Below are 27,418 nucleotides of genomic sequence, written 5' to 3' on the forward strand. Positions count from 1 at the left end.
TGAAAAAATTTGAAAAAAAGCTCATTCATTTTAGAGAGGACCTCCCATTGGCTCCATTGCAAGTGGACTTTTATTTACATTTATGAGTAAGAATTAGGGCTGGGCGATATAAGTAATATACTCCATATATCGAGACAACCGTAATATGTCAAGTATGTAAGGCTGGGCGATACGACTAAAAAATGTATCACGATATAACTGTTTCATATCAGTCGATATTGATAATTATTGATATAAAAAAACCCAACTATTTTAAATAAAGACCAGGAGAAAAAAGGCTGAAATTAAATACTTTTATTTTAAATTTAACCTTTAACCTTTCAAACGATGTCAGCATTATAAATGAAAATACTGGTCGATGTGCAAAATATTGACATTAAATAAATGCTTAATCTAACAAAATGTGCAAAGTATTGTAGTTAAGAAATTAGTAGTGTACAATTCAGGCTTTGAAGCCATATTGGTAACGATATATGCAAATAAATAACAGTCAAATTAAGCAAGCAGAAACAAACATGTCTTACAGAATATTGTAAACATCGGAATAAACTTGCGTCTGAACATCTGTGACAAAACAAACCTTTTACCCTCTTCAATCATTTATGGAATAATCAAACCAACTTCAGCATATAAAAAAAAATAACTCAAGCAACTACTCAACCATCGCTTCACTTTTTATTTACAATTTCCTCTCGTGCTGCCGTACTCGTATTCCCATTTCGTTTCACTCCTCGTGGTCAGCTAGACGTTGTTGCTTTTTTTTATTTCCTGTTAGCATTTCCCAGAATGCCTTGCGGTTCAGGCTCAGCCGTGATAGGTCGAGAGGCCAAAGCCTTTCTTCTGCCTACACCTCCCAAAGTGCCGTGCGGTTCCAGCTGGGCCTTACTTCCTATTTTTTTTCTAACAGAACTCAATGAAATTATCGAACGTTCTATCGACCCCATTTTCTATTGATAGTGATCACATGTCTATCGCGATATATATTGTTATTGTTTTATCGCCCAGCCCGCAAAGTATGTGGCAAAAGTGTTGCTACAAAAAGTAGCAGCACCGCTAATGTGTAGCATCATTTGAAAAGTCACCCGCTAAAGAATGAGGAGTCCTTGAAACTCTGCATGTCAACATCTCAGTTTGGTGCCACACCCACAAAATGCCCAAGCAACCATTTCCACATCAACCCCATATTAAAAAATTGGTCAACAACAGAAGGAGATAACGTCCGTAGGAACCTACCACATAGCGAAGGACATACACTATTTGATTTCCTATTATGCAGCACATTTTTATTTGACACTTATTGAAATAGCTTGTGTGACATCATGCACAAAAGTGCACTTTATTTGTTTGAAACTATTGTAGTGGCCTTCTGTACACAAAGTGCACTGTAATTTAGTGTTGTTTTGATGTCATCTTAGTGACATCATGCAGAAAAGTGCACTTTATTTGTTTTAAACTATTGTAGTGGCCTTCTGTACACAAAGTGCACTGTAATTTAGTGTTGTTTTGATGTCATCTTAGTGACATCATGCAGAAAAGTGCACTTTATTTGTTTTAAACTATTGTAGTGGCCTTCTGTACACAAAGAGCACTGTAATTTAGTGTTGTTTTGATGTCATCTTAGTGACATCATGCACAAAAGTGCACTAATAGCTTGTTTTGAAATGTCTCTGACAATCTTGCACTTTCTGTTTGGAAATGACATGAATGTTTGTGCCACTGCTTAATAACTGTTTAATAAATACACTTTTGCTAATTTGACTTAGCTGTGGTTTCCCTCTCTGCATGAAAGTTTAAAAGTAGCATATATGAATGCAGTATGAAGAAGAATGTTTGAATGTAGACACACAGAATCATCATACTGCTGTGATTATATGCATCAAGTGTTCATTCAAGGCTAAGGCAAAATATCCACATATATATGCTGTATCGTGATGTGGACTAAAAATATTGAGATATTATTAAAAGGCCATATCGCCCAGCCCAGTTAGAATGTGATTTTTTTTGTGTAAATATATCAACCGTTGTGTCTTTCATAATGATTGTGAAAAATAGAAAAAATCCCCCAAAAAGTGCAGTTCACCTCTAAATTCCAATGATTAGATTTAAGACTTGAAATGTATGAGCATGAAGTGATGAAGCCTACTTGGATGAGAGGACAAAGGTCTTGTAAGACAAAGTGAAGAGTCCAGTTGTGATGGATTGAATGCCCTGAGAATAAAATGTTGTGCTTACTTGGACTGTGATGAAGCTGTGAGGACTCAGGTGGTTTGTCTTCATGCTCTTCAGTCTTCACAGAGACAACAGTCAGTGGAAACTTGCTGACATCAGCCTCCTCCTGCCCTACAGGACACTCTCCTTCCTGACTCATCCACACTTCCTCCTCTTCCTCTTTCATGTGGGGGGGCTGTGGATCCTCCTCTTCCTTTTTTATGTGAGGGGGCTGCTGGACATCTGTTGGGTAAATAAGTAAATAAGATAAAGAGAGAATAGAAATAGTTTTGAACTGACACTGTTAACACAATGACATTATTTGTGTTCTTTCCTGTGTTGTGTTAAAAGTGTGTAGCAAAACAACCAATAAAAACACAGGAAATACCTCCTTTTTTCCTAAAATTAATTCAAAAGTGGTACAGTGAGTACAAAAACAGACTTGGAAATTTAATGAGGGGCAATTTGAAAAGTTTTTATAAGTACGAGGCAGCATTGATTGAAGCACTCTTAACTTCACTGATGTAAAGTGGGTAAATATTGTTTTGTGTATACGGTCTATGACACCTAAACTTTATCTGTAAACTTAACCATATTATTTTAATGCCATAGTTATTACTATAACTAAAATATCCTGGAAATTCAAAAAATCTAATTCCAAAATCACTGCAATAACATTCATGGTATGTTTTTGTGATCATGCAAAATATTTTTGGGTGGTCATTTTGTTGGCTGGGCCAAAAGGAACTTTCACCAAAAACACGTTTTACTATGTGCTGTTTTATGGAGTATCTTCATCAACAATTCCTCTTTAGGAATTGGAGACCATCTACGACACGCTGAAGGAAAGTCAGTCACCTTAATAATTCAAGTTTTGACTACTTTAGTTATTGAAAATAATTGTTTATGTTCACTTATTGATACTTGTAAGTCAGATTTAGGAAGTGAAATTATAACTTTAATTAGATTTGTTTACAGTATAAAATGTATTTAGTGAGTGTGTGAGTTTTATGTAAACATGTTGATACAGGTTTACTTCTTGGGGACTGGAACACTGATATGTCCTGAAAGGATGCACCCATTTTTAAAACCTTCACTAAGGTGTGCCACCAACATTGTCTCACTTAGCTCATTAAGCACACTACCAGGGTGAGTGAGTCCTTTTAAACCTTCATAGACCTCCTTGTTACTTCTGACCAGTCTCAGATCACCACGAGTGGAACTACTGTGTGCGGCTTAAGTGATCATTCCATCATTTTCTGTACCCATGAAGAACAGAACCGAGGCTAACGGCCACAAAACAAGAGAAGCTAGAATCCTCAAGACCTAGACTAGCAAGGCTTTCAATGACAAACTGCCGAAATAAGACTTGCCTCGGTACTTGCAAGTACACAGGTCTTTGGGTCAATTCCTAACCTCAGAAAAGTAGATAACTTCACACTCAAAGTGGGTGACAATATAATAACAAACAAAAATGAGATTACCTATCTTGGTTGCATCGTAGAGACTAATCTCTCCAGTGAAAAAATGACTACTAAGGTGGTCAAAGAATCAACCAATGAATTCTGTTCTTACTAGTGTTGTCCCGATACCAATATTATAGTACCGGGACCTATACCAAAATGTATTTCGATACTTTTCAATACTTCTCTAAATAAATGGGACCACAAAAAAGTACATTATTGGCTTTATTTTAACAAAAAATCTTAGGGTACATTAAACATATGATTCTTATTGAAAGTTTTTCCTAAATAAAATAGTAAACATACTAGACAACTCACCCCAATAGTGATGAAGTGCTTCGAGAGGATAGTCATGTCACACATCAAGAAGACCATCCCAGACACACTGGACCCTCTACAGCAGGGGTCACCAACCTTTTTGAAACCAAGAGCTACTTCTTGGGTACTGATCAATGCGAAGGGCTTCCAGTTTGATACATACTTAAATAAATTGCCAGAAATAGCCAATTTGCTCAAATTACCTTAAATAAATAAATCTATATATATAAAAAATGGGTATTTCCATCCATCCATTTTCTACCGCTTATTCCCTTTTGGGGTTGCGGGGGGCGCTGGCGCTTATCTCAGCTACAATCGGGCGGCAGGCGGGCTGCACCCTGGACAAGTCGCCACCTCATCGCAGGGCCAACACAATTTCTGTCTGTCATTTTGTCGTAAATGTTTTTTCTTTTTACGGAATTTTTTTTTTGTAGAGAATAAATGATGAAAAAAAAACTTAATTGAACAGTTTAAAAGAGGAGAAAACACGAAAAAAATTAAAATAACATTTTTAAAAATAGTTTATCTTTAAAATTCAAAATTCAACCGAAAAAAATGAAGAGAAAAACTAGCTAATTTGAATCTTTTTGAAAAAATTAAAAAAAATAATTTATGGAACATCATTAGTAATTTTTCCTGATTAATATTAATTTTTGAATTTTGATGACATGTTTTGAATAGGTTAAAATCCAATCTGCACTTTGTTAGAATATATAACAAATTGGACCAAGCGATATTTCTAACAAAGACAAATCATTATTTCTTCTAAATCTTCCATAACAAAAATTTTAAAAGTAATTCAAAATACTTTGAAATAAGATTTAAATTTGATTCTACAGATTTTGTAGATTTGCCAGAATAATTTCTTTGAATTTTAATCATAATAAGTTTGAAGAAATATTTCACTAATATACTTTGTCGAAAAAACAGAAGCTAAAATGAAGAATTATATTAAAATGTATTTATTATTCCTTACAATAAAAATAAAAAAATACTTGAACATTGATTTAAATTTACAGGAAAGAAACCGCCTTCCGCCCGATTGTAGCTGAGATAGGCGCCAGCGCCCCCCGCGACCCCGAAAGGGAATAAGCGGTAGAAAATGGATGGATGGATGGAAGAGGAAGGTATTGAAAAGGTAAAAAGGTGAATGTGTTTAAAAATCCTAAAATCAATTTTAAGGTTGTATATTTTCTCAAAAAATTGTCTTTCTGAGAGTTATAAGAAGCAAAGTAAAAAAAATAAATGAATGTATTTAAACAAGTGAATACCAAGTCTTTAAAATATTTTCTTGGATTTTCAAATTCTGTTTGAGTTTTGTCTCTCTTAGAATTAAAAAGGTCAAGCAAAGCGAGACCAGCTTGCTAGTAAATAAATACAATTTAAAGAATAGAGGCAGCTCACTGGTAAGTGCTGCTATTTGAGCTATTTTTCGAAAAGGCCAGCGGGCGACTCATCTGGTCCTAACAGGCAACCTGGTGCCCGTGGGCACCGCGTTGGTGACCCCTGCTCTACAGTTTGCCTACCGGCAGAATCGGTCCACTGAGGTTGCAGTCAACCCTGTCATCCACACCACCCTCACCCACGTAGAGGGCAAGGACACCTATGCCAGGCTATTATTCATCGACTACAGCTCTGCTTTTAACACGGTCATCCCACAAAAACTCACTGCTAAACTCCTCACTGTTGGTCTGACACCAACTCTCTGTGACTGGGTCCTGAACTTTCTCACAAACCGGCCCCAGTCAGTCAGTATCAGCAACCAGACATCAGGAACAAAGGTTCTAAGCATTGGGACCCCCCAAGGCTGCGTGCTGAGCCCCCTATTGTACACCCTCTTCACACACCACTGTGTGGCCTCCCAGAACAACACCACTATCATCAAGTTAGCAGATGATACTACGGTCGTCGGACTGATCACCGGGGGATCTGAGGCAGTGTACAGAAGGGAAGTAGCGGAACTGGTGGCCTGGTGTCAGGATAATAATCTCTCCTTGAACACAGACAAGACCAAGGAGATGATTATTGACCCACGGAGAAGGAGTGCACAGTACACACCTCTGTACATAGGGGGGACAAAGGTGGACAGGGTGAAAACCTTTAAATTCCTCGGGACCCACATCAGCGAGGACCTCACCTGGGATCACAACACCCAACAAATAATAAAGAAAGGCCAGCAGCGACTGTACTTCCTAAGAAAGCTGAGAAAATTTGGCATGCCACCAAAAATTCTCAGCGACTTCTATATAAGTACGGTTGAGAGTGTCCTTACCAGCTCAATCACGATCTGGTATGGAAACTGCACTGCTAAGGACAGGAAGGCACTCCAGCGAGTGATTAAAACTGCTCAGTACATATCAGGAGCAGCCTTCCCCTCACTACAGGACATGTAGTCTACCAGGGCCACCAGGAGAGCACACAACATCATCAAGGACAGTACACAGTCTCTTCAGCCTCCTACCATCAGGCAGACCATATAGGAGCCTGAAATCCAGGACTACGAGACTGACAAACAGTTTTTACCCACAGGCCATCAGGCTTGTGAATGCTAACTTTTGAATGCCAGCTCCCCCCCAACCCCCCGTCTTTACTTTTGTCTTTTTGAACAAAAGACAGCTACAATGACCACCCCCGAACTGTGAACCATCACTGTAGACACGTTTCACCTTTGATCACTAAAGACACTTTAACTGCTGCTGTGACCCAAGGTCACATCCATATTAACTGTTGACTGTCAATCAGAATGTGCAATAATGTTATGTTACTTACTGTGCCTTGTATATACATTTTTATTTTTAGCTAAGTACCGTGTGACTTGTGGACTAGCAAAGTAAGATTTTCATTGTACGGCAAACTGTGTGTTTAACTGTGCATATGACAATAAACAATTTTGAATCTTCAATCAAAAAGTGATCTGATGTAATATTTTGATATTTACACATCGCATATTTACACACACGCATTTTACTAGAATGCCCTTATGACCATTACATATATCAATATCAAGTACCTACTGTACTGTTTACTTGTTGAAATACTATTTTTAGAGCAAATATCTACCCAAATGGCCACTTTGTTGCTGCCAAAAATGTATTTTAAATAATAGTTTGATATAGACACATCTCATCTCTGCTTATTTTACTAGAATACTCTTATGAGCATTATATATATATATATATATATATATATATATATATATATATATATATATATATATATATATATACATACAAATCAAGTACCTACTGAGATAGGGTGAGAAGCTCTGCCATCCGGGAGGAACTCAAAGTAAAGCCGCTGCTCCTCCACATCGAGAGGAGCCAGATGAGGTGGTTCGGGCATCTGGTCAGGATGCCACCTGAACGCCTCCCGAGGGAGGTGTTTAGGGCACGTCCAAAACCGGTAGGAGGCCACGGGGAAGACCCAGAACACGTTGGGAAGACTATGTCTCCCGGCTGGCCTGGGAACGCCTCGGGATCCCTCAGGAAGAGCTAGACGAAGTGGCTGGGGAGAAGGAAGTCTGGGCTTCCCTGCTTAGGCTGCTGCCCCCGCGACCCGACCTCGGATAAGCGGAAGAAGATGGATGGATGGAAGTACCTACTGTACTGTATACTTGTAGAAATACCCTTCACAAAGCTAAAATATACCGAAACAACCACTCTGCTGCTGCCAAAATTTGATTTCAAGTAATATTTTGATACTGACAAATCTCATCTCTGCATAGTTTACTAGTATACCCTTATGATAAAATAAATGGGCTGTTCTTGTATAGCGCTTTTCTACCTTCAAGGTACTCAAAGCGCTTTGACACTATTTCCACATTTACCTATTCACACACACATTCACACACTGATGGAGGGAGCTGCCATGCAAGACGCCAACCAGCACCCATCAGGAGCAAGGGTGAAGTGTCTTGTTCAGGACACAACGGACGTGACGAAGATAGTAGTAGGTGGGGATTGAACCAGGGACCCTCGGGTTGCGCACGGCCACTCTCCCACTACGCCACGCAGTCCCTATGAGCATTATGAGCATTACATCTATCAAAATCAAGTACCTACTGTACTGTTTACTTGTTGAAATACCCTTTTTAGAGCTAAAAAGTACCCAATTTGCCACTTTACTGCGACCAATAATTGATTCCATTTGATATTAACAATAATAACAAAATTTTCAGAATAATTGTATATGAGTTCAGCGCCCCCCGCGACCCCAAAAGGGAATAAGCGGTAGAAAATGGATGGATGGAAGTTATGAAAAAACTTTGTGTTCCATTGAGTTCAGGTCCCCTGCGAGAAGACCAAAGCTGTCTTTCATCTTATCAAACAAAAGGCTTGTAAAACTCCACTGTCTGCGATGGGATGCAACATGGAGGTGTCGGTTTCTTTGATCTATTGACAGCCACAGGAAGACCTTTTCCTAACCTGAGATCTACAAAGCAGACCATTTCTTTAAACTGTTTACGACCGAGTGCAAAAGCTGTGTACGGCCCCCCCCCACCCCTCCCTTTAAAAACAGCTGCAGCTATGTAATCAGAAAAGGCCCAAATAAAAGAGGAAGCGTGGAACTCCCTCGTCAAAGCGTGGTGGAAAACTGTACAAAGTTGTGGCCCAGACGTTTCTCCTCATGCGCTAAATTGAATCCTGTCTCTGTTTGATTTCTTTGCTTCTTGTCTTGTCTAATAGATGTCATCGGTGTTTGAACCTGACAAGAATGTAAAAGCATTTCTCTAAAACACAATATTATACATTATGAAAATATAAACGATAGCAAGAATATACCTACACATTTCAGAAAATTTCACTCGCAAACACTTTGTTTGGAAGATGTTTACTGCCTTTTTTTTTGCCCTTTGAGACACTTGTGATTTAGGGCTGTATAAATAACATTGATTGATTGATTGATTGATACTGAACAAAAATGCTAAATAGCTAAAGAAAACTGTCACTGAACATCTTAGTGTGATGTCATTCTGTGACAGACAAATGGAACACAGTTTCCACATGGTGAGGACATTGATGGTCTGACTCACTGTCCTACGGATTACCTCAACTTCTGCCAGACGTGGCCTGCCCTGCTAAGACTGTTCAGTGCTACCCTAATGACAAACTCTGGGTAACACAGGAGGTTCAAGCTGTGCTCAACAAGAAGAAAGCTGCCTTCTGGAGTGGAGACAGGGAGGCAATGAGAGCAGCACAGCGGGAGGTGAAAGGACATGTAAAGAAGGCTAAGGACAGCTACAGGAAGAAGCTGGAGCAGAACAACATGAGGGAGGTCTGGGAAGGTGTGAAAACCATCACAGGCCACAAGACAAAGACCAGAGCAGTAGGGGGGACAATAGAGAGGGCCAATGAGATGAATACCTTCTTCAACCGGTTTAACCAGTACTGTTCTCCCCACCCCCCACTCCTCATTGCATCCACTCCCCGTTCTTCTCCCCCCCAGCCATGGTTGCAACCCCCTCCTCCTCCTCCTCCTCCTCCACCACCTCTACGCAAACATTAGTCATCTCTGTGGACCAGGTCAGAGGTCAACTGAGGAAGCTGCATCATAGTTTCTGGTGCGCACAAGATACATATGTCAAAAACATTGTACCTATGTCCCTTTAGGAGCTCTGTAATTTTTAAAATGATCAGCATGTCATCTTTTATGTGAAATTGTTATTCAAATAAAGATTGCAAAAAAGAAAACTATAGTAGTGACAACATGCAGGAACATAACTGACGTAAAACAAATAAAATGGAAGTGACCTTGTCACCGCACACGCGTGCATTGATCATGTATTCTTGAACCGATCGAGCAGGGATTCTAAAACTGTGGTACGTGTACCACTAGTGGTACGTGGGTATCACCTAATGGTACGCCAAATATTATTTCATTTTTTATGTACATTGTTTTATTTTCCAACATGCAAATACTGTGTTACTGTTCAAACTGTGTGTAATGTTACAGTAACTAAAATATTAAATATACTTGTTAAATAATGTGTCTTCCTTGTTTTTAATGAATAATTAAGGCCTACTATGCTACTGTACTTTATTGCTGTTCATGATGGTGGTATTTGGAAATCCAAGTATTTTCTGAGTTGGTACTTGGTGAAAAAAGTTTGACAACTACTGATGTAGTGAAGTTGTAAACTAAATTGGCAGACACCATTTTGTTATACCCAAACGGCGTCTGCTCATACATCGCACTTCCAACGAGATCCCGTTCTTTCCCCCGAGTTAGAAAGTTCCAGAACTGTTCACGTTATACTATCTCATCTCATTGTGCAACATGTGAATGTATGAAGTGGAACTAAATGTGATCTCTGAAAGGGGTACACATTATTTCCAAAGCAGGGCCCCCATCCACATATACAATACTAGTACATATCTGATGAAAAACAACATTATTTTTGTTTTTTTAATTAGAAGTGTGCCAAATCACCTCTATTTGAACATTATCTAATGGAAATGACTGCTGTCTGATAATCACATTAATAACACAATAACAATCATGTGTCTGAGTACACCTATTGATAAATTATTAATCAAACACGTCATGTTAATGATGAAATATAAAGTTAGTAAAGATGTGAGAGTAAGAAGTAAACAAACCTGTTCTGTGTAACACAACTTGAGGTTTTTGATGTTGTCGCTCCTTCTCCTCTTTAGTTGGACAAAGTTCCTCCTCGTACTCTGCTATGGTTCTTTCACACATTTTCACACAATCACAACACTTTACACTCACACTTGATCTTAACTAAGCGATGTGTTGATCAAATCCGCGTCTCTTTGTTAGCGGCTAACAAGCTAAGCTAACTAGCATGCTAAGCTAACTAGCGCGCTCAAACAAGGAGCAATCTAAGCGGGCCTAATAATCTCCAAAGTTGAGTGAGACGAGTGGAGTTGATGCTGACACGGAGGATGAATAAAGTGTAGTTAGTAGATGTGCCGAGGCTTAGAAGCGTGTGTGGAGTAAAGGAGGACTTTGCTGCGAAGAACATATCCTCCACGCATGCGTCACTTAGGGGCGGGGCCAACGAGTCATCGTGATGGGCAAGTCATGAACGATTCATTCTAAATGTATGTTTTCATGGTGTCTACACAAAAAATCACGGCCACCAATGATCCATCCATCCCTTTATCGACTGTGTGTCCCTTTAGGGATGGCGGGGTGTGCTGGAGCCTATCTCAGCTGCATTCAGGCGGAAGGCGGCGTACACCCTGGACAGGTCGCCACCTCATCGCAGGGCCAACACAGATAGACAGACAAGTATATCAACTGTATTTGACTTTAAATCTGATAAATATCATTCAACAACAACACAATTTGCAGACTGTAATTACTGGTTCGCTGGTTTTACTGGTGTAAATTATTATTGCCTATTGTGAGCGAACTGTGGTGCTGAATTTCCCCAGGGATCAATAAAGTACTTTCTATTGTATTCTAAAATTCTGCATCCGAGAGATCACAACCATTGCAGCCATGCGTCCAAAACGTAAGGACAAGCAAAAGTAAAGTGTCTGTTATTTTACAATGTAATAATGTATTTAAGAAGAAAGGCCGCCTGTTAACAGCAGAGTGTCGGTGAGGCACACACTCTCAGGAATGCATGGAGGAAAGGTTGGAGACAAGCGGGAAACTCTTAGTTATAGGCCATAAGGTGAACCAGGAAAAAGTGGCTAGAAAGTGATTTTCGTTCCCACGTCCGGGCACTACTCTTTTTTTGCCTACACAATGCCATTGTGGACATTAGGTTAAACGTTCTCCGCAAAATATCCTGGCAGTTTTTTTAAGAGCCATAAATGTATAAAAATAGGAATGACAAAAAAACGAAAATCTTATGCAGCTTTTTTTTTCTTGTAAATATATTTACATTCATTCTGGAAACAGACTCTCTCTAACAAATTGACATTAATGCATATACCTAACATTTGATACAGGTATTTTAGCATTGGTATACTTTAATTTGAATTTAAACCATGAAACATACGAAACAAATGAAAAAAAAATGCTTCAAAGTAAGTGAATAGCAACCTGTACAATTGAACATACACATGGTACATTTTGCTTAACAATAATGTTTTATACATTAAAATTTTCAGCTGATACTTTGTTGTAAGAGGAAGTAAAGAAATAAAATAAAATAAAGAACACTTTGGCCCAAAATGGCTGACAACAATCAAAATATCGAATAATGATGAAAAATGGAAATACACCAAAAACTGCATTACAGTTTAGAATCTGTACACAATATGGTATAAAACAATGTTTACATGAACAAAACAATGTGACAGCAGGTCTTGGGTATTTTTTATATATTTGTTTTTATTATTTTGTCTTAACTTAGCACATTGTTAAAGCCATATCTCAAGAATTCTTTGATAGACTTTCCTCAAATTTGGCACAAACTCAAACTATGATTATTATATATGTTAAGGTCAAGTGCACTGTAACCTCACATTCTATTTTTAAAACATTTCACTTAAGTAACTAAAAAAAAAGAAATAGTAAAATACTCTGAGGGATTTTTCTCAAATGGGGCAAAAATTCAAATTTTTATTCGAGAACTAACTAAATAAGTGTGAATTTGCGTATTCTGAACGAGGGAGACATTGTTCATCTCTTAGCTTTCACTATCATCAGAACCTCCGACCTTTAGATGCAAAATACATAATGTCTCGACAAACAGATATCACTTTGGAGCGACAGCTGAGCAGCGCTGTTTGAAGTTGTGTACTCTTTTCAAAGATATGGAACTCTTTTCGAAGAAAATCTTTTGAAGACAAGAACAAAGTCACAGGCCAGCATGAAGTAAAGGTATGTAATATATGGCCATATAACAGTGTGTGCACACAAAGACAGCAACAAAAAATCCAATGCATTGGTGGTTAATATTCAATGTTATTGAACCCGATAGTGGGTATTTTCCAGGAGATGTTGTGAATGATTGCAACCCTTTCATGGGTACATTTAAAATACAAGGTGGTGTTTTATGATTCCTTGTGCAAGCCCATTCGTGGGTGAGGTTTTGGTTTGGACAAATGCAAATGAATAATTGCGGTTTTGATGTTTGGTGTTTTGAGTGACATTAACAAGGTTTCCATATATTTGATCTGATTTTGAATTGTGGGTTGTGCATAATCATGGATCCTGGGAAAGGAAAATACAATGCTTTGGAAATGCATGATCATGTGTTAATGGAGTCAAAAGTAACGCATTCAATGGGTGATACAATTAAAGGTCAAATGGACTAATATACAACGAAAACTTTAACTTTAGTCCTAACTTAAATAATAAATATAAATCGTTTGAGGTGCTTTCTATGAAGTCTGCCACACCTCTGCCTCTGTGCCTGGCCGTTATCTACCGCCCCCCAGGGCCCTATTCGGACTTTATTAGTGAATTCTCAGAGTTTGTTGCTGATCTAGTGACGCACGCCGATAATATAATTATAATGGGGGACTTTAATATCCATATGAATACCCCATTGGACCCACCGTGCGTGGCGCTCCAGACTATAATTGATAGCTGTGGTCTTACACAAATAATAAATGAACCGACGCATCGCAGCGGTAATACGATAGACCTAGTGCTTGTCAGAGGTATCACCGTTTCCAAAGTTACGATACTCCCGTATACTAAAGTATTGTCCGATCATTACCTTATAAAATTCGAAGTTCAGACGCATGTTCGTCAAACTAATAATAATAATAACTGCTATAGCAGCCGCAACATTAATGCTGCCACAACGACGACTCTTGCGGACCTACTGCCCTCGGTAATGGCACCGTTCCCAAAGTATGTGGGGTCTATTGATAACCTCACTAACAACTTTAACAACGCCCTGCGCGAAACCATTGATAGTATAGCACCGCTGAAGTTAAAAAAGGCTCCAAAAAGGCGTACGCCATGGTTTACTGAAGAAACTAGAGATCAGAAATTATTATGTAGAAAGCTGGAACGCAAATGGCGCACGACTAAACTTGAGGTGCACCATCAAGCATGGAGTGATAGTTTAATAACTTATAAACGCATGCTTACCTTAGCTAAAACTAATTATTACTCAAATCTCATCCGCATTAATAAAAACGATCCAAAATTTTTGTTTAGTACAGTAGCATTGCTAACCCAACGAGGGACTCCTTCCAGTAGCTCCACCCATTCGGCAGATGACTTTATGAAGTTCTTTAATAAGAAAATTGAACTTATTAGAAAGGAGATTAAAGACAATGCGTCCCAGCTACAACGGGGTTATAGTAACACTGATACGATTGTATATACGGCGGATACTGCAAATATCCAAAATAGTTTCTCTCGTTTTGATGAAATAACATTAGAAGGATTGTTACAACGTGTAAATAGAATAAAACAAACAACATGTTTACTTGACCCACTTCCTGGGAAACTTATCAAGGAGCTTTTTGTATTATTAGGTCCATCAGTGCTAAATATTATAAACTTATCACTTTCCTCGGGCACTGTTCCCCTAGCATTCAAAAAAGCGGTTATTCATCCTCTCCTTAAAAGACCTAACCTCGATCCTGACCTCATTGTTACCTACCGACCGGTGTCTCACCTTCCCTTTATTTCGAAAATCCTCGAAAAAATTGTTGCAGAGCAGCTAAATGAACACTTAGCGTTTAACAATCTATGTGAAACCTTTCAATCCGGTTTCAGGGCAAATCACTCGACTGAGACAGCCCTCGCAAAATTGACTAATGATCTATTGCTAACGATGGACTCTGAAGCGTCATCTATGTTGCTGCTCCTCGATCTTAGCGCTGCTTTCGATACCGTCGATCATAATATTTTATTAGAGCTTATCAAAACACGAATTGGTATGTCAGACTCAGCCCTGTCATGGTTTAACTCTTATCTTACTGATAGGATGCAGTGCGTCTCCCATAACAGTGTGACCTCGGACTATGTTAAGGTAACGTGTGGAGTTCCCCAGGGTTCGGTCCTTGGCCCTGTACTCTTCAGCATCTACATGCTGCCGCTGGGTGACGTCATACGCAAATACGGTATTAGCTTTCACTGTTATGCTGATGACACCCAACTCTACATGCCCCTAAAGCTGACCAACACGCCGGACTGTAGTCAGTTGGAAGCGTGTCTTAATGAAATTAAACAATGGATGTCCGCTAACTTTTTGCAACTTAATGCCAAAAAAACGGAAATGCTGATTATCGGTCCTGCTAGACACCGACCTCTATTTAATAATACAACTTTAACATTTGACAACCAAATAATAAAACAAGGTGACTCTGTAAAAAATCTGGGTATTATCTTCGACCCAACTCTCTCCTTTGAGTCACACATTAAAAGCGTTACTAAAACGGCCTTCTTTCATCTCCGTAATATCGCTAAAATTCGCTCCATTTTGTCCACTAAAGACGCCGAGATCATTATCCATGCGTTTGTTACGTCTCGTCTCGATTACTGTAACGTATTATTTTCGGGTCTCCCCATGTCTAGCATTAAAAGATTACAGTTGGTACAAAATGCGGCTGCTAGACTTTTGGCAAGAACAAGAAAGTTTGATCACATTACGCCTGTACTGGCTCACCTGCACTGGCTTCCTGTGCACTTAAGATGTGACTTTAAGGTTTTACTACTTACGTATAAAATACTACACGGTCTAGCTCCAGCCTATCTTGCCGATTGTATTGTACCGTATGTCCCGGCAAGAAATCTGCCTTCAAAAGACTCCGGCTTATTAGTGATTCCTAGAGCCCAAAAAAAGTCTGCGGGCTATAGAGCGTTTTCCGTTCGGGCTCCAGTACTCTGGAATGCCCTCCCGGTAACAGTTCGAGATGCTACCTCAGTAGAAGCATTTAAGTCTCACCTTAAAACTCATCTGTATACTCTAGCCTTTAAATAGACCTCCTTTTTAGACCAGTTGATTTGCCGCTTCTTTTCTTTCTCCTATGTCCCCCCCTCCCTTGTGGAGGGGGTCCGGTCCGATGACCATGGATGAAGTACTGGCTGTCCAGAGTCGAGACCCAGGATGGACCGCTCGTCGGGACCCAGGATGGACCGCTCGCCTGTATCTGTTGGGGACACCTCTACGCTGCTGATCCGCTTGAGATGGTTTCCTGTGGACGGGACTCTCGCTGCTGTCTTGGATCCGCTTGAACTGAACTCTCTCGGCTGTGTTGGAGCCAGTATGGATTGAACTTTCACAGTATCATGTTAGACCCGCTCGACATCCATTGCTTCCGGTCCCCTAGAGAGGGGGGGTTGCCCACATCTGAGGTCCTCTCCAAGGTTTCTCATAGTCATCATTGTCACTGGCGTCCCACTGGATGTGAATTCTCCCTGCCCACTGGGTGTGAGTTTTCCTTGCCCTTTTGTGGGTTCTTCTGAGGATGTTGTAGTCGTAATGATTTGTGCAGTCCTTTGAGACATTTGTGATTTGGGGCTATATAAATAAACATTGATTTATTGAACCCTCACAGGCTGAACTGTCAGAAATGATTGAAAATCAGTCACCACCTGCAGAGATGGAAAAACAGGTGGACACAGATCATACTTACCAACACTCCCGGATTTTCCGGGAGACTCCCGAAATTCAGCGAACTGGAGGCCACGCCCCCTCCAGCTCCATGCGGACCTGAGTGACGTGTATAAAGAGCGTGTCTGCCCAATTATGTTATAACTGTAAAATGGTCGAGGGCGAGTTCTTGGTTTCTTATGTGGGTTTATTGTTAGGCAGTTTCATTAACCTCCTCCCAGCGCGGTAAAACAACACACAACAACAGCAGTCCGTTTTCGTCTACCGTAAAGCAGTTCGTCTGCCAAACAGCAATGTTGTGAAACTCTTAAACAGGACAATACTGCCATCTTCTGTCATGCATATAGTTAGAAAAAGGATGGACAATTTAACCCTTAACTCAACAATGAGTAGATGAGTGTTATGTGTGTGTAAATGTGTAAATAAATGAACACTGAAATTCAAGTATTTATTTAATTTATATATATATATATATATATATATATATATATATATATATATATATATATGTATATATATATGAATATATATATATATATATATATTTTTATATATATATATATATACACACATATATATATATATATATATATATATATATATATATATATATATATATTTATTTTTATATTATATATGTGGTGTTTTGTTTTGTGGTTTGTGCAGCCCTTTGAGACACTAGTGATTTAGGGCTATATAAATAAACATTGATTGATTGATTGATTGATTGATTGATTGATTGATTGATTGATTGATATATATGAAATACTTGACTTGGTAAATCTATGAATCTAGCGGTAAATATACTCCTTCCCTCTTAACCACGCCCTCGACCATGCCTCCAACCCCCACCTCCCGAAATCGGAGGTCTCAAGGTTGGCAAGTATGACACAAATCAAACATCTGATGTAAAAAAAAAAACGCACAGTGAAAATGACACCAAAAGCCCTAATGCACAGAATTGAAACACTTGAGAAGGAGAGAAGATCTAAATTAAACAAGGCAAGCAACATGCAGAAACATATCATGGAAATGATGGAAAATGGAGAGGACAAAATGGACGTGCAATCTGCTTTCACCAAATATCTCAATTTTATAAAGGAAACCGCAAGTGCACACACATCCCTCCTACCAATTCTACCAACAGAGGACCAAATCAATCACGACATATGGTACAAAGCCAAATTAATCAATCTACATGAATTCATTGAGCATGTTAACACCTGGATAAAAACACCAACCCTGGAAAATATGGAGGATTTCCAAAACGAAATTAATCCAAATGACAGCATTAGTAATATAAGTCACAAATCACATGGGAGTCACACACGGTCTGGTTCTAGTAATTCTAGAACCTCCTCAGTTCGCAGACAGGCAGAGGCCGACAGGGCTGCCCTCGCTGCCTTGGAAGAGGAGGAGGAAAAGATCAAAAAGATATTGGAAGAAGAGTCACTACAGATTAAAAGGAAATTGGAAGAGGAGGAAGAAAATATCAAAAAGAAATATGAAGAGGAGAGGGAAAGAATCAGAAAGAAAAAGGAAATGATGGACCTGCATGCTCAATTGGCAGCTGCTGATGCAAAATTAGCAGTTTTAAAAGCTTCCAGCCTTCATGCTTCCTCACACACAGCATCTGATGGCATGAGCTCCTACTTAAAAAGAACCAAGGAACCAGCAGTCACTCTCAACCCCCAGGCTCAAGACTATCAACCCCTCACACAGCAGCAGTCAAGCCAAGCTTTACCAACACAGTCCATCCACCATCCACCTGAGCAACAACAAATATCAATCAATCAATGTCAATCAATGTTTATTTGTATAGCCCTGTGGAGATCCTCGTCCTGGATCCTCCATTCCCTCCACGGAAACACCACGCCTGGTTCAGTGGTTACACATTTTTTATTTCTTTACAATTTCTTTTTGGGCTCAATGTCTCTTTCAGCTTTTCAGCTCTCAATGACATGCATTTCTCCTGATCTCCTTCGTCTGGCTCTCACTCCTCAATCGCCAGCCCCTCTCATGGTTTCCAACGCTGCTGATAAAGGAAACAGGTGATTAGATAACTCGTCCCAGCTGAGGTATCTGCTCACCTGATTGTATTTAATATTCATACTCTATACCTTCTTTCTCTCATTTTCTATCTGTTTTCACCTTCATTCTCTCCTTTTCTCCCCATTTTTACTTTTATTCTCAACTTTTCTCTCAATCTTTGTCAATCCAATCCAATCCAATCCACTTTATTTATATAGCACATTTAAACAACAAGAACGTTTCCAAAGTGCTGCACAGCCATGTTAAAAACAATATTAAAAAAACTATTTTATGTTCCACCAATGACTGAATAAAAACACAAAATAAATAAATATAAAACCAATATAAAAACAAAATATGATTAAAAACAATTTCAAAGGGTAAAAGCAATTACAACAGTAAAATAAAAATCAAAGTGTATAAAAAACACAGAGGACAACAGAGGACAGAGGACCACACAACTCACATAGTGTTAAAAGCCAAAGAATAAAAGTGGGTCTTAAGACGAGACTTAAAAACACTCCACTGTGGAAGCAGTTTGAACATGGAGGGGCAGAGTGTTCCAGAGCTTAGGGCCGACCACAGAGAAGGCCCTGTCTCCCCTGGTCTTAAGTCTGGTCTTGGGCACCACGAGCTGGAACTGGCTCTCGGACCTCAGAGCGCGCGCAGGAGTGTAAATTTGGATGAGGTCCGAGATATATTGAGGTGCCAGTCCATGTAAAGATTTAAAAACAAACAGCAATGTTTTAAAATCAATTCTAAAATGAACAGGGAGCCAGTGCAATCTCTGAAGAATTGGGGTTATATGCTGGCGTTTCCTGGCCCCTGTTAAAAGTCCTGCTGCCGCGTTCTGGACTAACTGCAACCGGGAGAGAGCTTTTTGGCTAATGCCAGCATAAAGTGCATTGCAGTAGTCCAGGCCACTTCAAATAAAAGCATGCACGACTTCTTCAAAAAGGTTAAAAGATAAAAACGGTTTAACCTTTACTAAAAGACGAAGGTGATAAAAACACGATTTTAAAACGCTATTGACTTGTGTGTGAGGTTTAAAATGGCTGTCTATAGTGACGCCAAGGCTGGTGACTTTGGGACACACATCATTTTGCAATGGTCCCAAGTCAGTGAGGGCCGGACCAAAAACTAAAATTTCCGTTTTTCCCTCATTCATTATTAAAAAATTCTGGGCTAACCAAGCCTTGACGTCACATAGACAGTTAAGAAGGGGTGTCAGGGGGCCGTGGCTTTTTGAAATCGGCATATAAATTTGGCAGTCATCTGCATAAAAGTGATAAAACACTCCATGTTTCCTAAAAATATCTCCAAGAGGAAGGAGATAAAGAGCGAACAGGATGGGGCCTAAAATAGATTCCTGGGGGACACCACAGTAAAGCGGGGCAGAAGAGGAGGTGGCGTCCCCCAGCCTGGCAGAGAAGGACCTCTCAGACAGGTAAGATCTGAACCACTGTGACGCAGTCCCCCTGACAGCCACACAGTCTCTCAGGCGGTCTAAAAGAATTGTGTGGTCGACTGTGTCAAAGGCAGCTGTAAGATCTAAAAGCACTAAAATGGCAGAGCTGCCAGAATCAGACATTAAAAGCAAGTCATTAAAAACCTTTAATAGTGCAGATTCAGTACTGTGCAAAGCTTTGTATCCAGACTGAAATGGATCTAAAGTGCTATTTTCATCTAAAAAAGGCTGCAGTTGTGCCAAAACACATTTCTACAAAATGTTTGACACAAAAGGTAATTTGGAAATGGGCCGATAATTTGACAAAGTTGTCTGATCAAGACTTGGCTTTTAGGAGATGCTGCTGCCAACAGAATCGCCGCACTTCTGTCGTTGTTTTTTTTTTTTTGCCATTTATCGTCGTCGGAGATCATTTCCGCCGTCTGGGAATATTTTGATCATATATCGGAAAAAAAGGTATTTGTGTTCATTTTCTTGTCGTTTCATTAAGTCTCCACTGGAGACTCTCCGGTATTGTCCCGCCCACACAACCATCCTATTAATTACATTAAAACACAATAGTAACTGATTTCTCCGGTAGCTGAGTTGGTAGAGTGAAGGACCACAAGTGTTCATATTGATTCCCATAGGGCGGTTGTTCGAGTCCAGCTCGCCCCCAGTTACTTTTTACCATGACTTGCTTAACGTGGACCCCGATTTAAACAAGTTGAAAAACTTATTGGGGTGTTACTATTTAGTGGTAAATGGTACGGAATATGTACTGAACTGTGCAATCTACTAATACATAAAAGTTTCAATCAATCGATCAACAGTGCGTATTCAGAGCGCATGTTAAAAAAAAATCCCAGTCCACAAGTAGATAGATAGATAGATAGATAGATAGATAGATAGATAGATAGATAGATAGATAGATAGATAGATAGATAGATAGTACTTCATTGATTCCTTCAGGAGAGTTCCTTCAGGAAAATTAAAATTCCAGCAGCAGTGTACAGAGTTAAGATCAATTTAAATATAAGTAAAAAGTAAATAATGGGGGTTTAAATGGAAACAAAAAAGAGAAATATTACAATGAGAATAAAAACTAAAAAGCAACAATGGGAATAACAATATAACAGTAAAATAAGAATATAACAAGACAAAGTAGGCAGTAGTGACCATGTTATGAAAACGTATTGCACTGTTATTATTACCCCCCCGCCCCCCGCCCCAGAGAGGAGTTGTACAGTCTAATGGCGTGTGGGACAAAGGAGTTCTTGAGTCTATTAGTCCTGCACTTGGGATGAAGCAGTCTAGAACTGAACAGGCTCCTCTGGCTGCTGATAACACTATGCAGAGGGTGACTGGCATCATCCAGGATGCTCACTGGTTTGTCCACAGTCCTCTTCTCTGCCACCCTCACCAGTGAGTCCAGTTATATTCCCATTGTAGAACCGGCCCGCCTGATCAGTTTCTCAAGTCTGGAGCTGTCCTTCTTAGATGTACTGCCTGTAGAGATTTTTACTGTCCAGCAGATGTCATTATTTAGTGACACAGTATTGACACAGTATCAATACAGTTTTGCAATGTGTCCAAACGATACATGAAGCCTCATCAACCCATCACTACTTATTAGCGTCCTGCTCACGTCTTTCTCAGTCCATGTGCTTTCACGACAGTTGGCACACTTGACGTTACAAAGCAGTACTGTTCTGTTCTGCTGCCTTCCTTTTTTTTTTAAATGTTTATTTATACATTTCAACAATTACAAACAGTAAGCCAAACAACAATATAAAACATTATAAAACATTATAAAAACAGTACAAAACAGCGCCAGGGGGTTGTACATTCAAAATAACAAAAATAGAATACAAACAAATATATATAAATAATAAACAAAATGCAAAGCCATAGGTTCATTCAGATTCATCAAACAACTTAAATTTGGAACACAGCATCATCGTTTTCACAGCTTTTTTGTTGTTAGAGGTAGAGAGTGTTTTAATGTAAAGTTCCAGATCTTTTTTAAAGTCACAAAAGATAGGACGGGTATTAAGAAACTTACATTTATGAATATAAAACTTAGCTAATAAAATAATGAGGTTGCAAAGGTAGAATTCCTTTTCAAATTTTTGTTCATAAAGTGTAAAACCAAAAATCACATCTTTAAAGTAAAGCACAAATTTGTCATAAATATTGTCCAGGATGAAGCGACAGATGCCTGCCATAGTGATGGAGTGTTTTCACAAGTATAAAACAAGTGGTTAACAGTCTCTGGGTGCATGTTACATAACATCAATGTCCTTCTTCTATTTTACCATTACAGTCTTTACAGGGTAATAACCAGGAATGATTTTAAATGATATCTCTTTGACTTTGTTGGTAAGTAAATACCTGTTAGGAAGGGACCACGTTTTGGTCCAACAGATGTCATTTACAACATTATTCCAGAGGGAAATTACATAGGAGACAGACACACAATCATTTTGGAATAAGCTGCGGATTTTTCTGTTATTTTTTTGATCAAAGCAAAGTTTCCCCACAGGAGTGTCAAGTGGATCATTCACAATTTTTACAGCAGAAAGAGGAGGTGTGTAAGCCATGTACAACATAATAACACCTGTTGGAATGTACAACATAATAACAGGTGTTGGAATGTACAACATAATAACACCTGTTGGAATGTACAACATAATAACACCTGTTGGAATGTACAACATAATAACACCTGTTGGAATGTACAACATAATAACACCTGTTGGAATGTACAACATAATAACACCTGTTGGAATGTACAACATAATAACACCTGTTGGAATGTACAACATAATAACACCTGTTGGAATGTACAACGTAATAACACCTGTTGGAATGTACAAAGTAATAACACCTGTTGGAATGTACAACATAATAACACCTGTTGGAATGTACAACATAATAACACCTGTTGGAATGTACAACATAATAACAGGTGTTGGAATGTACAACATAATAACACCTGTTGGAATGTACAACATAATAACACCTGTTGGAATGTACAACATAATAACACCTGTTGGAATGTACAACATAATAACACCTGTTGGAATGTACAACATAATAACAGGTGTTGGAATGTACAACATAATAACAGGTGTTGGAATGTACAACATAATAACACCTGTTGGAATGTACAACATAATAACAGGTGTTGCAATGTACAACATAATAACAGGTGATGGAATGTACAACATAATAACACCTGTTGGAATGTACAACATAATAACACCTGTTGGAATGTACAACATAATAACAGGTGTTGGAATGTACAACATAACACCTGTTGGAATGTACAACATAATAACACCTGTTGGAATGTACAACATAATAACAGGTGTTGGAATGTACAACATAATAACAGGTGATGGAATGTACAACATAATAACACCTGTTGGAATGTACAACATAATAACAGGTGTTGGAATGTACAACATAATAACACCTGTTGGAATGTACAACATAATAACAGGTGTTGGAATGTACAACATAATAACAGGTGTTGGAATGTACAACATAATAACAGGTGTTGGAATGTACAACATAATAACAGGTGTTGGAATGTACAACATAATAACAGGTGTTGGAATGTACAACATAATAACAGGTGTTGGAATGTACAACATAATAACACCTGTTGGAATGTACAACATAATAACAGGTGTTGGAATGTACAACATAATAACAGGTGTTGGAATGTACAACATAATAACAGGTGTTGGAATGTACAACATAATAACAGGTGTTGGAATGTACAACATAATAACAGGTGTTGGAATGTACAACATAATAACAGGTGTTGGAATGTACAACATAATAACAGGTGTTGGAATGTACAACATAATAACAGGTGTTGGAATGTACAACATAATAACAGGTGTTGGAATGTACAACATAATAACAGGTGTTGGAATGTACAACATAATAACAGGTGTTGGAATGGCATCAAATACAATAGCAAATTGTTTGGGAGTCACAGGTATCTTCAATTGGTTGAGAAATTCTTGGTAATTAAAAAGTTGACCTTCCTTATTGAAAAGCTGACTCACAAAAATAATGTTATTGTTAAACCAATTGTTGAGGAAAAGAGATTTCCTTTTGTAACATATGTCTTTATTGTTCCAGATGAAATATTTGGTAGGTGAGAAGTGGTGCTTGTATAAAAGAGAGCATGCTAGAAGGGCTTGTTTGTGGAAGTTTGAGAGTGCAACAGGAATCCTGTCAATGTTAGGATTACACAATAGCAAAAATGTTAGGCCTCCAAGGTTAGAGAATACATGATGAGAAATAAAGTTCCAAATTGAGGTAGGGTCTTTCAAGTAGTGTCTTATCCAATTAATTTTAAAGGTGTTGTTTAGTGTAGTGAAGTCAAGAAAGTTTAGACCACCCTGATTGTAATTGTTCATTATAACAGATTTATTAATATAATGAATTTTGTTTTTCCAAATAAAGTCAATCAGTATTTTGTCAATAGTTTTACATATTTTTTGGTTAACATGTAAAGAAATAGCTGCATACGTAAGCCTGGAGATACCTTCTGCTTTGGAAAGTAAGGTTCTGCCTTTTAAGGATAAATCTCTCTGTAGCCATTGGTTAAATCTTTTCTTAGCTTTTTCTACAATTGGATTGAAGTTCAATGCCGATCTAGAGTTTTGATTTTTAGTGATATGTATTCCTAGGTAATTAATACTATCCTTAACTGGAATTTGAGGTACAGACATCATTTCACATCTCTTCACAGCCATTAGTTCACATTTATTCACATTTAGACGGAGACCAGAAGCCAAGGAAAAAACATGAATGACATCCAAGGCTAGGGGAATTTGAGAAGAGTCTTTCAAAAAGAGTGTTGTGTCGTCAGCCAGTTGGCTGATAATTATTTCTCTGTCTAATACAGAAATCCCCTTTAAATGACTAGTTTTTATATGAACCGATAACAGTTGGGTGGCTAACAGAAATAAATATGGAGAAATAGGACAACCTTGCCGTATCCCACGTTTTAACTCCAATCTTGGAGATGTACCAGATTTGAGCTTTATAGAACTATTACCATTGCAGTACAAAGTCTTCATTGTTTTGCGGAAAAAATTGCCAAAGCCAAATTTCTCAAGTGTCCTGAATATAAATTCATGTTCGATGGAGTCAAAAGCTTTGTAAAAGTCCAGGAAAAGAAGGAAGCCTTCATCATGAATGACCTCTGGGTAATCCAGAATGTCAAGTACAAGCCTGATATTATTAGATATGTGTCTTCCTCTCATAAAACCTGACTGTGTCTCATCAATTATGTCATCCACAACCAATTTTAAACGTTTAGCAAAAATAATAGCTACAATTTTATAGTCATTGTTTAGAAGGCTAATTGGACGCCAATTATCAATGATTAGTAAGTCTTTGTTTGGCTTGGGTATAAGGGTAATAAGGCCCTGTGTTAAAGTTGGAGGAAGGGCACCTCTATCAATACTTTCACAAAATACTTCTAATAAGAAAGGAGCTAGCTCTTCTGAAAATATTTTATAGAATTCAGATGTAATACCATCCACTCCAGGAGATTTGTTATTTTTTAAACTATTAATTGATTCCACTACTTCCTTGAGACAGATTGGACGCTCACAGAATACTTGGTCAGCTGTGCTGATTGATTTAGTTTCAGTTAAGGTATCCATAAACTTAACAGCATCACTTTCAGAGTATTGACTATTGTATAATGTTTTGTAAAATTGAGAACAAAAATTTGCAATCTGTTTTGCGTCATTGCAAACCACATCATTTATTTTCAATTGATCAATGGTGTTATTTTGAGCCTGACATTTTTCTAAACGAAAGAAATACGCAGAGTTTTGTTCACCTTCCTCCAGCCATTGTTTTCTAGATCTTACAAAAGCTCCTTCTGCTTTTGATTGATACATTTTGTCCAATTTATTTTGGTTTTCTAAGAGACTTTCTTTTTCTTCTGCTGACATATTATCTGGACATAAAGAGGATAATGCAGTAATGATGGAAATCACATTTTCCTCCTCAGAACGCTTATTCTTAGCTAGATTGCTGCAATATTTTCTAATAAATTTACCTACCTCATATTTAAGGAGTTCCCAATTAGTAAAATAATTATTTTGGGTTTTGGCTTCATTAAGAAAATTTTTTATTAGATCTTTAATCCTAATTTTGACTGTTTCATGACATAAAACTGAACTGTTGAGTTTCCAGTATGAGCTTTTTGAAGGATTGTGAGAGGGATGTAAAGAGATGTGAATCTGAATAGCCCTATGAAGTGATTTAGAAATGAACCACATGTCTATTCTAGACTTTCTTGAGCCTGATTTATTGGACCAGGTAAAGGATGTCTTATTCGGATTTTTATATCGCCAGGCATCAATTAAATCAAACCTTTGCATTAATAACTTCAGATTTGAGCTGACACTACTTTGAGAGCCTGGTGGCCATCTATCAAGTGAATTGTCGATGACAGTATTCAAGTCACCTCCCACAAGTATATAAGCATTTGGAAATTTGGCAAGCCAATGTAAAATTGTATTTTGCACTTCATTAAATAAAATAGTATTGTCAGGCACAGAGTTATATCCATAAATGTTAGCAACTATAAAGTTTGTTTTCTGAATCTCAAAAACCTGACAAATATAATGGCCATTTTTATCATAATCACTATGATGCAATAAGACTCCTGTAATTTTGTTTTTGAATGTGCCAACTCCTCCAGAACGCTGTGATGCATGAGAGCAATATATCTCATTACCCCATTGAGATCTCCAAAACTTGACATCATCATTCATACTGTGTGTCTCCTGTAAAAAACATCAATCTGTTCTACATTGTTTAAGAAATAAAAATAAAGCTTTGCGTTTCAAGTTCTGCCTTAACCCCCTGGCGTTGAGAGAAACTATAGATAAAGACAGATTTAAGTGAAAAACCATTGGAATTAGAAAATGCTTTGAGTTAGAAAGAAAGCAACTAGACGCTGCGGGAACAACATCACATGAAAGTTCAGAAAGTGCAAAAAAAAACTGGCTGGTGCGTGAGTTGTGACTCCTCATCTATCCATCCTTTTATTTTACCAAAGTACAGTCAAGAGAAAGTTAAAGCCCGAAAGGTGAATCTTCAGATTGGAGGAAGGATTTCTTTTTTCTCAATAAAAGCACGACCGCCTACAAAATAGAGGATTTTCCCTGCCTTGCGAGCTTCATCTACCAGTGGCCATAACTTCATTCTTGCATCTCTGTCCACTTTGCAGGGATCCTCGGCGAAGCGTAATCCGTTGTCACGTAGGAAGGAGGAATTCTTGGCAGCGGCCCAAATTGCAGCTCTGTGCACCCGGGAGGAAAACTGCAGCAAAACACACCTGTTACCTTTCGGTTTCTTCATTCCAAGACGGTGCACGGTGTCGATAACATTGGG

The 27,418-nt window shown here is 38.4% G+C and overlaps 1 protein-coding gene across 2 annotated transcripts in view; it reads right to left on the minus strand.

Moving 5' to 3' along the window:
* LOC133546586 (oocyte zinc finger protein XlCOF22-like) overlaps positions 1 to 11,014 on the minus strand; it is a 32,570-nt gene extending 21,556 nt beyond the window's left edge. For both annotated transcript variants that reach the window (XM_061892365.1, XM_061892364.1), the window contains exons 1-2: positions 10,589 to 11,014; positions 2,233 to 2,451 (exon numbers count right to left, since the gene is read on the minus strand). In XM_061892365.1, the coding sequence (XP_061748349.1) occupies positions 2,233 to 2,451; positions 10,589 to 10,691 (322 nt within the window). In that variant the 5' untranslated portion in view covers positions 10,692 to 11,014. The remainder of the gene's footprint in view (positions 1 to 2,232; positions 2,452 to 10,588) is intronic.
* Between the last annotated feature and the right edge of the window lie 16,404 nt (positions 11,015 to 27,418).

Source organism: Nerophis ophidion, unplaced genomic scaffold, assembly GCF_033978795.1.
Source record: "Nerophis ophidion isolate RoL-2023_Sa unplaced genomic scaffold, RoL_Noph_v1.0 HiC_scaffold_33, whole genome shotgun sequence".
Classification (NCBI taxonomy): Eukaryota; Metazoa; Chordata; class Actinopteri; order Syngnathiformes; family Syngnathidae; genus Nerophis; species Nerophis ophidion.